General features: G+C 33.2%; 2 protein-coding genes across 2 annotated transcripts; both read left to right on the plus strand.

Annotated features, from left to right (window-relative positions):
• Nucleotides 1-54: 54 nt before the first annotated feature.
• On the plus strand, nucleotides 55-3149 carry LOC149734223 (uncharacterized). The gene is made up of 3 exons (XM_089881367.1): nucleotides 55-1442; nucleotides 1606-1696; nucleotides 2043-3149. Exons 2-3 carry the CDS (start codon nucleotides 1615-1617, stop codon nucleotides 2804-2806), a joined length of 846 nt encoding a protein of 281 aa, XP_089737493.1. The 5' UTR covers nucleotides 55-1442; nucleotides 1606-1614; the 3' UTR covers nucleotides 2807-3149.
• Nucleotides 3150-4410: 1261 nt separating this feature from the next.
• Nucleotides 4411-11496, plus strand: LOC149734224 (uncharacterized). Its single transcript, XM_089881329.1, has 14 exons — nucleotides 4411-4844; nucleotides 5190-5311; nucleotides 5849-5964; nucleotides 6345-6437; nucleotides 6891-6968; nucleotides 7288-7401; nucleotides 7814-7939; nucleotides 8061-8185; nucleotides 8723-8827; nucleotides 8981-9129; nucleotides 9466-9547; nucleotides 10023-10150; nucleotides 10629-10751; nucleotides 11075-11496. Exons 1-14 carry the CDS (start codon nucleotides 4615-4617, stop codon nucleotides 11257-11259), a joined length of 1776 nt encoding a protein of 591 aa, XP_089737455.1. The 5' UTR covers nucleotides 4411-4614; the 3' UTR covers nucleotides 11260-11496.
• Nucleotides 11497-11820: the final 324 nt, after the last annotated feature.

Raw genomic sequence — 11820 nt, forward strand, 5'->3', positions numbered from 1 at the left:
GAGACATCTCTCATTTCATTTTTTGTAGCATTTGGTAGTAAACAAAGAACATTTAAAGAATTATAAAACCAAATCTTCACGACTCCTATAGACCGTTATTGTTTAAAACACGATCAGAATATTTAAATATTATGTTCTAAAAAGTGTAAAACTTTCCGTCTTCCCCATCCTACCGTACTATAATACAAAGGCGTGGACTAATCCCCATAACACTTATGCATGTTCACTGTTGAGAGTTGCTTTGTTGCATTTATAATGATAGCCGTTTAAACATAAATTATCGTGTGTGCTGGTTTATAGTTGTTGAGGTTATACGTATTTGTCACACCATGAAGTTACAGACATTCCCATCAATCAATCTATTTATTTATTATAAACAACAGAGCCTGCATTTCATCAGGTTACTTTAGCGTTCCGTTTTTGCAAAACTTGCGTAACGTTGTATGTACGACAATCCACCCGTTACGTGCATAGCAGTTCATCTAGCATTAAGACTGGTGTAGTCTTTTCAGCTGGACAGAATACATAAGTTCAATACAACGAGTAAAAATCGTGCCAGTGAAAAATATCAAGGAATGGGACTAGATTTTTTAAAAAAACTTTAAATCCAGATGATTTATAACGATTATCTAAGCGTTCAAGAACATTGTAGGTATATTACATCAATGAACGAATCTTTCTATTCCAAAACAATTATACGAGAAGGGAAAACGCTTCCAGGACTTCTAATAATCCTCTCCCAAATATGGGAGACTTTCGAACCACTTTAATAACTCGATTTCAAAGGGTTCGGCGACTACTTGACGCAAAATTACGGAACGAGAAACCTTCAGAATTTGTGCGAAAACTGCTGCGTTTGACAGGATCGGAGCAATCATTATTCTCACAAGATTTGGTGAGAGAAATCTTTTTGAGGGGGCTTTCAGACTATGTTTGTATATTCTTAAGAGTCCAACCTGACGACACATTACAGTTGGCTACAGTTGGCTGAACGAGCTGTTTCTATTATGGATGACCATTATTAATCATCGTATATACCCCAGTAACAACTCTACGAAAATAATATTCAGAGCTTAAAAATCCATGAATATACAATTCTTTTTGTTAACTTAGTAATGAAACTGTCAATACAAAACAACACACTTGTTCTGTTCTGTTACCCCATTGTTTTACACGCAACAATACACCTACTATGTGCGTTTTCTCGATATTGGCTTTTTCGTTTGCTCCCGATTTTTTTGAATTACATTTCTTTAAGCATTTAACTCTCGTAATCTTATCTACGAACTAAATAAAAAACAAAATGGAAAATATAACATGTGCTGGACAATTGGCCATCAGCAGTTGACTACATAAACGTGATAGCAGCTCACATATTGATCTCTTTTTGTATATAGCATTAATAAATAGCCGTCGGTTCTTATAGAAACATCGGGAAAAAGGTAGGTTTTCCGCGGGCTCTCGGTGCTCTGGCCGCGGCGAATCAAATATTTTTTTCCGAGAGTGTACTGCACCTATATATCCTTTGAGTAGAACAGTTCTAAAGCATGTTGTTTTGCAATAAAGTTTCGGTACAGAACTAGATGTTAACTGGGTTTATTGCAGATTTTAACAATGGATGTGGTATATTATAGTGGGGGGAACAGTGGATATTTCGACACAAATATAATGGAATTCAATCGCTTTGTTGGCGAAGGTAAATGTTATGTTTTTTACAAGTCCGTTACCGTTCTGGTGACTTATAAGCTTTAAGAACAGTGTATAGAGGTTGGTTTCCACTAAATTAGCTCTCTCTAGGTGCCTAGGTGACAAACCTGGGGTGGCAGGGTAGATTCGCCTACTCGCTACCCTTGAATTTTCTGCGCTACATTAATCATTAAACATTACAACCAAATTTTTATATGTTTCATAGCACTATATGTTTAACTATCCTTGCCTCCCCTGCATTTTTATAAGTTTGATGCATTTGCTTGAATGTATCTATAAGTGTGTAGAAAATACACAGTGCTATGTGATAAGAATTGACTCAATATTTCTTGCAGGACATTTCAATCCAACTTGGTGGATCAAATACATTGAATTATCTCGTCAGATATTTGGGTCAAAAATTATTCGTGCTTGTTGTGGAGAAAATACACTGGACGACAAAACATTGTACATTGTTCGACAACAAGCGCATTTCACCAGTTATGTTGAAGATTATGTAAAACTTGTAAATAGCAATGTCAAAAAAGTGCATTATTTTCCTGTTAGAATATTTCATTCCACAGAAATGGTTAAAAACACGTCCATGCTGTATTTTACTGAAATAACCGATTTAAAGAGAAATGTTAAATTGATAACTGTAGTCTCTCATATGGTATTTATAAATAGGGCTACACGAAGGCCAACCCCTCTGCCACAACAGCTTAAACATGTAGTTAACAATGGCCATACATCTGTATTAAATACAATACAACCAATACAAGATCCTTTGATTGAGCCAGCAAGACAGACGGAACTGTTTAAATGGTCACGAAAAATATCATTGCTCGACACAGACTATAATGGCCATGCCAATAATTCAGTATTTTTCACAATCCCCCTACAATGCCTAGGTATAGCAATTGAGAATAAGTTTTCACCTACTTTAAAAGAGTCTATACATGATTATGCAATTGAAAAATACTGCTTGAAAATTGTAAAAGAATGTCATATTGGTCAAGTTATTACTGCAACGATGTGGGAAAGCTGTGGCTCTAGTTTTCATTTTGTTTTAAAAGTGAACGAACTAGTTGTTTCTTGTTTAACTTTAATATTTGTTTAATTGTTTATTAAATTACAGTTCTCCAAACTTTTATGCTGTTTTTTGTAATTTTTTTTATTTTTTTCCAATCTTTTTTACAGAATTGTTATAATTGTTTAATTTTCAGTGTAAAAAAAAAATACCAAGCAACAAAAGCGTGCTTAATTTTTTTTCAAATTATACGTTTAAGCTTTTTTTTTAAAGTAAAGTTGTTGTGTACACTCTATGCAGATCTTACACCCATTTCAAAAAATCCTGCATTAAAATGTGTATTCCTGTTTCGCATTTCTAATGTGCAATCCAGTTCTTGTTTAATTTGTTTATCTAAACCCTTTTTAAATAAAAATATAATTCAAGATTCAAATGCAGTTTTTGACAATGTACATGTAAATCTAATATTCTATTATTGAGAGTAAAAGACATTAATTACATAGGTGCAAAAATGCGAATTTTTCTTTTACTTTATATAAACATGACAGTCCATATGTAAGACCTGACTTTCATTAAATATGTTTCAGTCTAAAAATCAAAACGATCATCAGTGATGTAAGAAGTTAATATAAATGCTTAGAACGAAAATGCATCAATTGCCTATATAGTAGAGTGGGGATAGGACACATTTAGCACATAATATTTAAATATCCTGATCGTGTTTTAATCAATTAACAGCGGTCTATGGGAGTTGTGGGGATACAGTTTTATAATTCTTTGAATGTTCTTGTTTACTACCCAAATGGAATCGGAAAATAAAATAAAAAGCTGTCCCATCTATCCCACCCTACTGTAAACATTAGGTTAGGTTCGTAAATTAAAACGCTTCAGTTATGTAACTTCTGTTGATAATCGACTAATGGAATAGCATTTATTTATATACTCGCGTGGGAGAGCTACGTCAGTCGTTATAACTCAGTACCCTATTTAACACACCTCGTGCCCGCTAGGCGCTAATAAGTTATTACGTATATGCAACTTCCTGGGCGTTTTATCAGTTATTACGTATATGCAACTTCGTGGGCGTTTTATCAGTTATTACGTATATGCAATTATGTTACATACGTGGTTACACGTAAGCTGGCACGAGATGTATGAAACAGAACACCTGTGTTATAAAGACTGTCGTTTTCTGAACACCCGAGGATAAAGCAATTTACGTTCAATAAATCATTCATTTAAATATGTGGGTGTTATACAACGCCAGCACCTAAACACGGGAAAAATTATAACCGATGTTTTAATAAAGAGACGTCCTTGTAACATAGGATGTGATAAATATTTGAAGAGAAACCCGCAGTCTGGTCATATGACTTTAAACAAACTGTTGCACCATTAAGTTTTGGTTTTACTTGAAATCGGCCGACGATTAATATACTACCAATCGAGGACGTTCTGTGTTGATTTTGCTACGTCACCAATTCTATTACGTCGATGCAGCCCAGCCACAACAAGCAACGCGTTTGCAAATATTCGTTAGAAGTTTGAAATCGGTGAAAGTAAACAATTATTGTTTATATTTATTGTTTAAGTATTCGTTGTCTCGTTCATAATAAAAGTACGATCATACAAATCGTTACACTCTGGTGTTCTTTCGTTTTACCACACAATATATGTATATTTTAAAGCATGGCCTACTCAATACATTAAGTAGCCTATAACTAAAGTAAAAGGTGTTCAAAAATTCTTGCAAAAATGGAGAAAATGCGTTTAATTTAAAACCGCACAAAAGCTATTGCGCAGAGAGAATACACTGACTTTGATGGGGTTTCCCCCGGGATAAAATCCCGTTTTTTTCCAGAGGGATTTTCCCATTACCGCCAAAAGAATCTGTCGCAATGTATATAAACAAAGAATTGCGCCACTGTTTGAGCCAAGTCAGTTCGTTTGTTTCGACTAACTTGGTACAGAAAGGAGTGTTATGTTTTGTTGGATGGTTCACACTGAAGATGGAGCCTGCGTTTTGCTGCAAAATACTTAGTTGGAATTTGCATTGTCGACCTCCCCATACCCGCTTGCATAAGAACAGAACTGAAAGAATAGAAAATGTTTGTCAAACAATACAAAGGTATGTGGATGTTTTACAAGGAAACAAAATATAGTAGGGTGGGAGAAGACGGTACAACTTTAGCAAGTATTATTTGTATATCCTGGTTGTGTTTTAAACAATTAAAAACGGTCCATTTAGGAGTCGCGAGGATACGGTTGCATTACTATTTAAATGTTCTTTATTTACTACCAAATGTGACGAGAAAATAGAATAAAACGTTGTCCCATTTTCCCCCATCCTACTATATAAATTATTTGTGTTCCCTGGACAATTAGATCTTTAAGCACAATTTTTTGTACTTTTTTGCACTTGATTCTTTGATTAAAAAAAATGGTGTTTTAGCTAACAGCATTTTATTTACAGGGAGAATCCAACATTGGTTAGTCTTCAAGAGGTTGGGGTTTATGAATATAATAAAATTCATAATCATTTCGTGAATATCTATGGTTTCCACTCAGTGAAAAGTTCTATTGGATTCGTTGAAGGTAGGACAACAATACTAAAATTAAAAAATATTCTGCAATTTTAACAATGAATGCATGTAACTTGCTTTATCATTGCTTGGCCAGAAAACGACAGTCGGTGTAACACGGATGTTCTGTTTCATACACCTTGTGGCCGCTTACAAGTATCAAAATTGTCTGCCCTACAGTAAAAAACAGTGTGTAATTTAAAACTAGGCATGAAATACAACACCATTGTCATAGCTTTTTGAGTTTCCCTATCACAAATGGACAATAATTTATATAGTAGTAGGATGGGGAAGATGGGACACCTTCAGCACATATTATCGTGTTAGAAATATTTAACAACTGTCTATAGGAGCCATGAGGATGAGGTTTTATAATTATTTAAATGTTCTTTGTTTACTACAATTAAATGGGATGAGAAAATAGAATGACCAGGTGTTCCATCTTCCTCCACCCTACTATATAAAAGACATAACAGTAACAAAAGAAAATAGTCTTATGCACAAATATTTATTCAAATTTGTTTATTTTACTTAAAATTATATTTTTCAGACTTGGATTTCTGTATCACAGTCGTAATGTTCAAGAAAGATGTTGTTTTTCATTATTCTGGAAATCATTATAAATTCCACAGCCTTCGAATGTGTGAATATTTACATGTGTTTCAAGTAAGATTTTTCTAAATGCACGTAAAGTCATACATAAAAATAATAACCACCCACAAAGTAACATACATGGTAACTCATAAGCTGACACGGGGTGTATGAAACAGAACACCTGTGTTATATCGACTGTCGTTTTCAGGCCACGCAAGGATAAAGTTAGTTACATTCATTCATTCAAATAAACTATAACACTGTTAAGATGGGACATGGGGTAGGATGGGACGTGTTTTTGTTCTCATTTCTTGTCCCATTTGGTAGTAAACAAAAAATATTTACAAACACCTTCAGGAAAAATGTGGGATGTGGTTTTCATTGAATGCAGCTTTATAATATATTGTTTTTATTTGAATATGATTTTGATACAAATTTTGCTTGTTTACCAGGGAAAAGTTAAAGGAAATGAATTTGTATTGTTTACATCTCAACTTGAAAAAAGAAAATCAAGTTCTAAAGAAAGACAAGATCAATTGGGCCAGGTTAGTTTGGAGCCATCAGCCTAAAGAAGTATAAATGTCTTCTAGCTGCCCTGAAGCATATACTGTACTTTTGTAATGATTCTTTTACTTTAAACATGGTGTTGAATGTAAATTTCACTCCATGTTTAAAGTACACGAAAAGTAAAAACCCAACTTACATGTCTATTTTGAAGGACTTCTTAAACCAGATGTATCATTAGGGTGTAACGGTCACGCCTTTTATCCAAAACATTATTTCTTCCATTTTTATCAATAAGCGTGTTTTAACAACTGTTGTTATACAGTACTACCAGTCTTTTTGCTTTTGTCAACTCTTGTTCTTCGTTATCGTGACCGAAGGGACAAAATAAATTTCATTCATTCATCACTGGGAAAATGTTTTAAATACTTAGATAATAAATTGGGATAATTGCGAACATCATCTGATAACAATAATGATTGTTTCTATTCCAGGTTATTCATTTCCTTAACAAAACTCCAGCCACATCAACAGCTATATTTGCTGGTAGTTTATACATTACAGATTTTGAGGTTAGCTACTTATTTTATGTTCTAAAAATGCCTAAAACGATAAATTTATTACATACACTGATAATTGCATCAAAGGCGAGCCTCGAACCCATGACCTCTGGGTTATAGGCGGGCGCGCTAACCAACTGCGCTATGGAGACGATCAACACATTTGAAGTTTTTAATTGTGTGAAATTAAGATTACTTTTAGCAGTTAAAAATAGAATGTCATATTTCAGCTGTTTTTTTTTCACACCAAACAGAAAATAAAAATAAATTATATTGTAATATCTTTAGGTTTTATTTTATCAACTGATATTCTATACCTGTTTAACAACAGCTAGAGAAGGAAATGTCGCAACGAGATGAGAGAAATGTTTGTGAGTTGTGGAAAGAATTAAAACTCAAAAAATCTTTCAATGAAAATCTTAATACGGGTGACATTTCCAAGGGGGTAAGATATTTTACTGTTTTGTCATTAATGGGACAAATGTTGAATATTCTGTTTATGTTATACTCCGTAGCCTCAAACTGTTAATTAAATGAATGTAACTTGCCGTATCCTCATGTGGCCGGACAACAACAGTCGTTATAACACGGGTGTTTTGTTTTATACACCTTTTGCCAGCTTATGAGATACCACGAATGTAACTTTGCGGGTGATTATTTTTTTCTGTAAAGCTACCAATTTAGACAACGCATTAGTGACCACTAGGTTGGTAAAGTTACCGTTACGTGGCCAAGGACACAACAGTATCATACCACCAGGCTTTGAACCAGTACCCTCCTGGTTAGAGGCAGGCACACTAACCACTAAACCACAGTGCCAGATAATGTGCATAAATACAATGTTTACTGTTAATTAGGTAGAACACACAGAATGGGTTTTTATCCGAAGAAATCAAGACGATATAAGAGCAAGTCACATGACTACAGTATCTGCTCTTGAAGGAGATTTACCAGATGGTGTCATTATTAATTATAACGTACCGGTAATGAGTTGGTTCTTTTATGTTTTTTATAAATGTATCTGTAGTTTGGTGGTTCTTTTATGCTTTGTATGAATAACTGTAATAAAAGGGTAAAAAAGTTTTATTTATTTAATATACTAAGGTTATAGAAGATGAAGAATGTAGTGAAGAGTCAGAAGATACTGATAGTGAAGATTTTGATCTTGGATGCGAGAAATCAAATGAAATTTTGGAAGATGAAGGAATTTGCATTGACAGTGATGCGAGGTGAAGATTTATAAATTTTAAATCTGGCAACACTGATCTGTTGATTTTAAATCTAGCAACACTGAGCTGTTAATTTTAAATCTGGCAACACTGATCTGTTGATTTTAAATCTAGCAACACTGAACTGTTAATTTTAAATCTGGCAACACTGATTTGTTGTCCGCTTATCCCTGCATAGTTACCTTCCTACTGAATACAGTAAAAAGTAAGTCTTACATGTCTGGTGCCATGGCACAGTGGTTAGCCTCTAACCCAAAGGTAATGGGTTCTAGGCTCGTCGCTGCTACTATTGTGGGCGTATGTGTCTTTAGGCAAGACACTTAACGCCAATTACTATAACCAAGTGGTCACTAATAGGCTGTCTAAATTTGAACAGTCCAGTTACATTCATGGTAAAACGTAAACGGAACACGATGTATAAAGCAGAACATCTGTGTTATAACAACTTTCATTTTCTCACCATGTGAGAATCAAGCAATTTACATTCATTGTTTCATTTAAAACAAGTTTGTTTGCAATGTAAACCTTATGTTTTAGTGGAACTACATTGCCAGAACATTCAACGATAAAATTGGATGACCACAGAATTTTAGAAGAAACACAGAATGCTACATCAAGTACACTTCAAGATGAAAAATACATGTAAATATTTTAGGCACTTATATTAAATTTTGAAAAATGTGTAATTGGATCACAGTTTATGAATCCAGAATTGAGTTGAATTAAATATAACAATTTTTTTCCTTTAAACAAATTTTTAATTTTTAGAAAATAAAAAACATTGTTAACTCACAGAAACAAACTTACCATTACTGAAGAAGTCCCATCAGTTGAACCAAAAGAACATTTATTCTCTACCAGCAATTATAACACAGATGTCACCCCCGCTTCATTTTCCCAACCAAGTTCACTTTCAGCTTTGGATCTGACATTCCCTGCAACAAGTAAGCCATTTATACAGACTGTCGTTTTCCCGCAACGCGAAGATAAATTAAATTACATTCATTCAATGATTCAGGATCCCCGCACCCACTAGAAACATTTCTCGCTGATCTAAAAATCACCATTGCAATGTTTGCTTGCCTTTCAAAACTATATACAAAAAAATATATTTTAAATTATAAGAAAAATGATCATTCACTTATTTTTAAATGTATCATTTGCTTACTTTTAAACTATTAAAATGTCAAAAATTGTATCATAAAGTACTACAATTAAAATGAGAAAATTTCCTAAATTTTACAAATGTGGGGAATTTTAATTTCCTGTTTTATTACCAGGTTCACACAAACAATATAAAGATATATTTGATGTTGACAAATGTCTTGAATTATGTATTTTGCTACATAATGAACAGAACTCGTAAGTTATATATATTATACTGCAAATGACATAATAATTATTAAATAGTTTTATCTTGTTTGAATAAAACTGGTAATATTTGAGATCAATTGTATTAAAAATTACATAAAAATTAATAAAAGTTTTTTTTAAAACATTTTATTTTACACGTGATATGGTTAGAGACTGTTAACTTCAAAGCGGACACAGGACAAAATGAAAAAAAATGATCACCTACAAAATTACAAACGTGGTAACTCGTAAGTGGACACGGGGTGTATGAAACAGAACACCTGGGTATGACGAATGTGGTTTTGCCACTGCGCGAGGTTAAAGCAAGTTACATACGCGATAACTTAGAAACGAGCAGGAGGTGTATAAATCAAAACACCTGTGTTACAACGACTGTCATTGCCCGGTCACACGAGTTTAAATAAATGAATTCAGTTTAACTCGGCTGTTTAAAGTCCAATAAACTTACCAATATTTATTATAGGAACGATACCATTATTGAATGGGTTGAAAACCATGTGGGAAGGAATTTCTGGATGTCAGGTCCGTTTATAAAGTGTTTGATTTCAGTCATCTGCGAAAAGGCTGTAAATGATGATCTAAATAGCCCTGGTGAGAAATTCGTTTTTAATAAAATATTTGGGTTTATTTGGACCATTAACTAATAACTATTGATAAAATAATATAAAAAAACAATGAGCAAAGAAACATACATGGTAACTCGTAAGCTGGCTTGAGATATCTGAAACAGAACACCCATATTATAACGACTGTCGTTTTCCAACCACGCGAGGATAAAGTAAGTTACATTTATACCTAATATTTAACAGCAATTGCACCAACCCAGTGGTCACTAATGGGTTGTCCAAATTATCAGCTGTACACAAAAAATCCCCCACAAAGTAGCATACATGGTAACTCGTAAGCTGGCACTAGGTGTTAAACCCGTATTATAACGACTGTCGTTTTCCGGCCACGCGAGGATAAAGTAAGTTACATTCATTAATTATATATTTATGTGGTAGGTATTTTATAAGATCTTTTGAAAACGGTTATGATGCTAGAAGTTTATTTAAAAAAATGTTCACAGAAAATGCAATAAACAAAAGATCTCCTTTGGTTGTGTTTTATATTTTAAACTCAAAGGAAAATCTCCAACAAGATATAATTGAGGAAGTTTTAACTTGTATTGACACATGGGGGTATAGTCAAGGTAAGAATTCTTCATTTCTGCCTGCCTTTAACCCAGAGGTAAAGGGTTCAAAGCTCGGTGCAACCATTGTGGGCTTATGTATGTTTGGGCAAGATACTTAACGGCAAATGCTCCAACCCAGTGGTCACTAATGGGTTGTCCAAATTGCTAGCCATACATAAAAATACCACCTGCAAAGTTACATGCATGGTAACTTATAAGCGGACACGAGGTGTATAAAACAGAATATTTATGTTATAAAAACGACTGTTGTTTTCCGACCATGTGAGATTAAATAAGTCTCATTCATACATTTCATATTATATCAACTTTTTTTTCCACAGAAACCATTTGCTTATTATTACACCAGTTTTATCACAATGAGGTCATATATGAATCCTCACTACAATCATGGGCCGTGAATGATCAATCCATGAAAGCAAAACTTGTGAAAGAATTTTCATTTCATGAATTCCCAGAACTCTGGAAAATAATAGCAAAAAATCAAAATTTTGCCAGAAATGTTTAAAACATTTGTGTTTTAATAACTTTTCTGTTTTTTTTAAATTAAAAAACGCGTGATTTTTTACCTATAAAGGTTTTACTGCCACTGCAATTGATTAGGCACTTTTGTTGGACTAAAACCCTTTTTAATTGAACAGTTATTCTTTGTTGTTATTTTAGTTGTTTCTTTGTACATTATAATTATAAAACAATCGTATATTGTATGTAAAAAACTTTAATAAAAGTATGTTGAAAAATCAGATTTATGTTAAGAATTTTTTATCTTGGAGAAATTAAACAGTTGCACGGTACTTGTGACAGAAAGAATTTCATTTGGTGTCTCTAAAATGCACGCGAATAAAAAATAAAATGGTGCAATTTCATAAAAAAATAGTAATTTTTCGCAATCATGAAATTTTAGAGACCCCCAACAGATTATAAAAGATTTAGAAAATTTATTAAAAATTTTATGGAAAATACAATTTGTGAAAAACAATAATTTTGTAAACCCCAATCAACACTTGTTTCTTTTTACCAAAAGGCTATAAAATGAAGATCACTGTGTTAATTTTTAAATGGAAAAAAG

This window comes from Ciona robusta, chromosome 7 (genome assembly GCF_009617815.1).
Source record: "Ciona robusta chromosome 7, ASM961781v2".
Taxonomy (NCBI): domain Eukaryota; kingdom Metazoa; phylum Chordata; class Ascidiacea; order Phlebobranchia; family Cionidae; genus Ciona; species Ciona robusta.

Bases quoted from the DNA above. Each gene is read 5' to 3' on its own strand.
- LOC149734223 (XM_089881367.1), top strand. From the start codon at position 1,615: ATGGATGTGGTATATTATAGTGGGGGGAACAGTGGATATTTCGACACA. The intron at 1,697-2,042 runs GTAAATGTTATG...TATTTCTTGCAG, and splicing joins CAATCGCTTTGTTGGCGAAG to GACATTTCAATCCAACTTGG.
- LOC149734224 (XM_089881329.1), top strand. From the start codon at position 4,615: ATGTATATAAACAAAGAATTGCGCCACTGTTTGAGCCAAGTCAGTTCG. The intron at 7,940-8,060 runs GTAATGAGTTGG...TAATATACTAAG, and splicing joins TTATTAATTATAACGTACCG to GTTATAGAAGATGAAGAATG. The intron at 10,151-10,628 runs GTGAGAAATTCG...AAATGTTCACAG, and splicing joins TGATGATCTAAATAGCCCTG to AAAATGCAATAAACAAAAGA.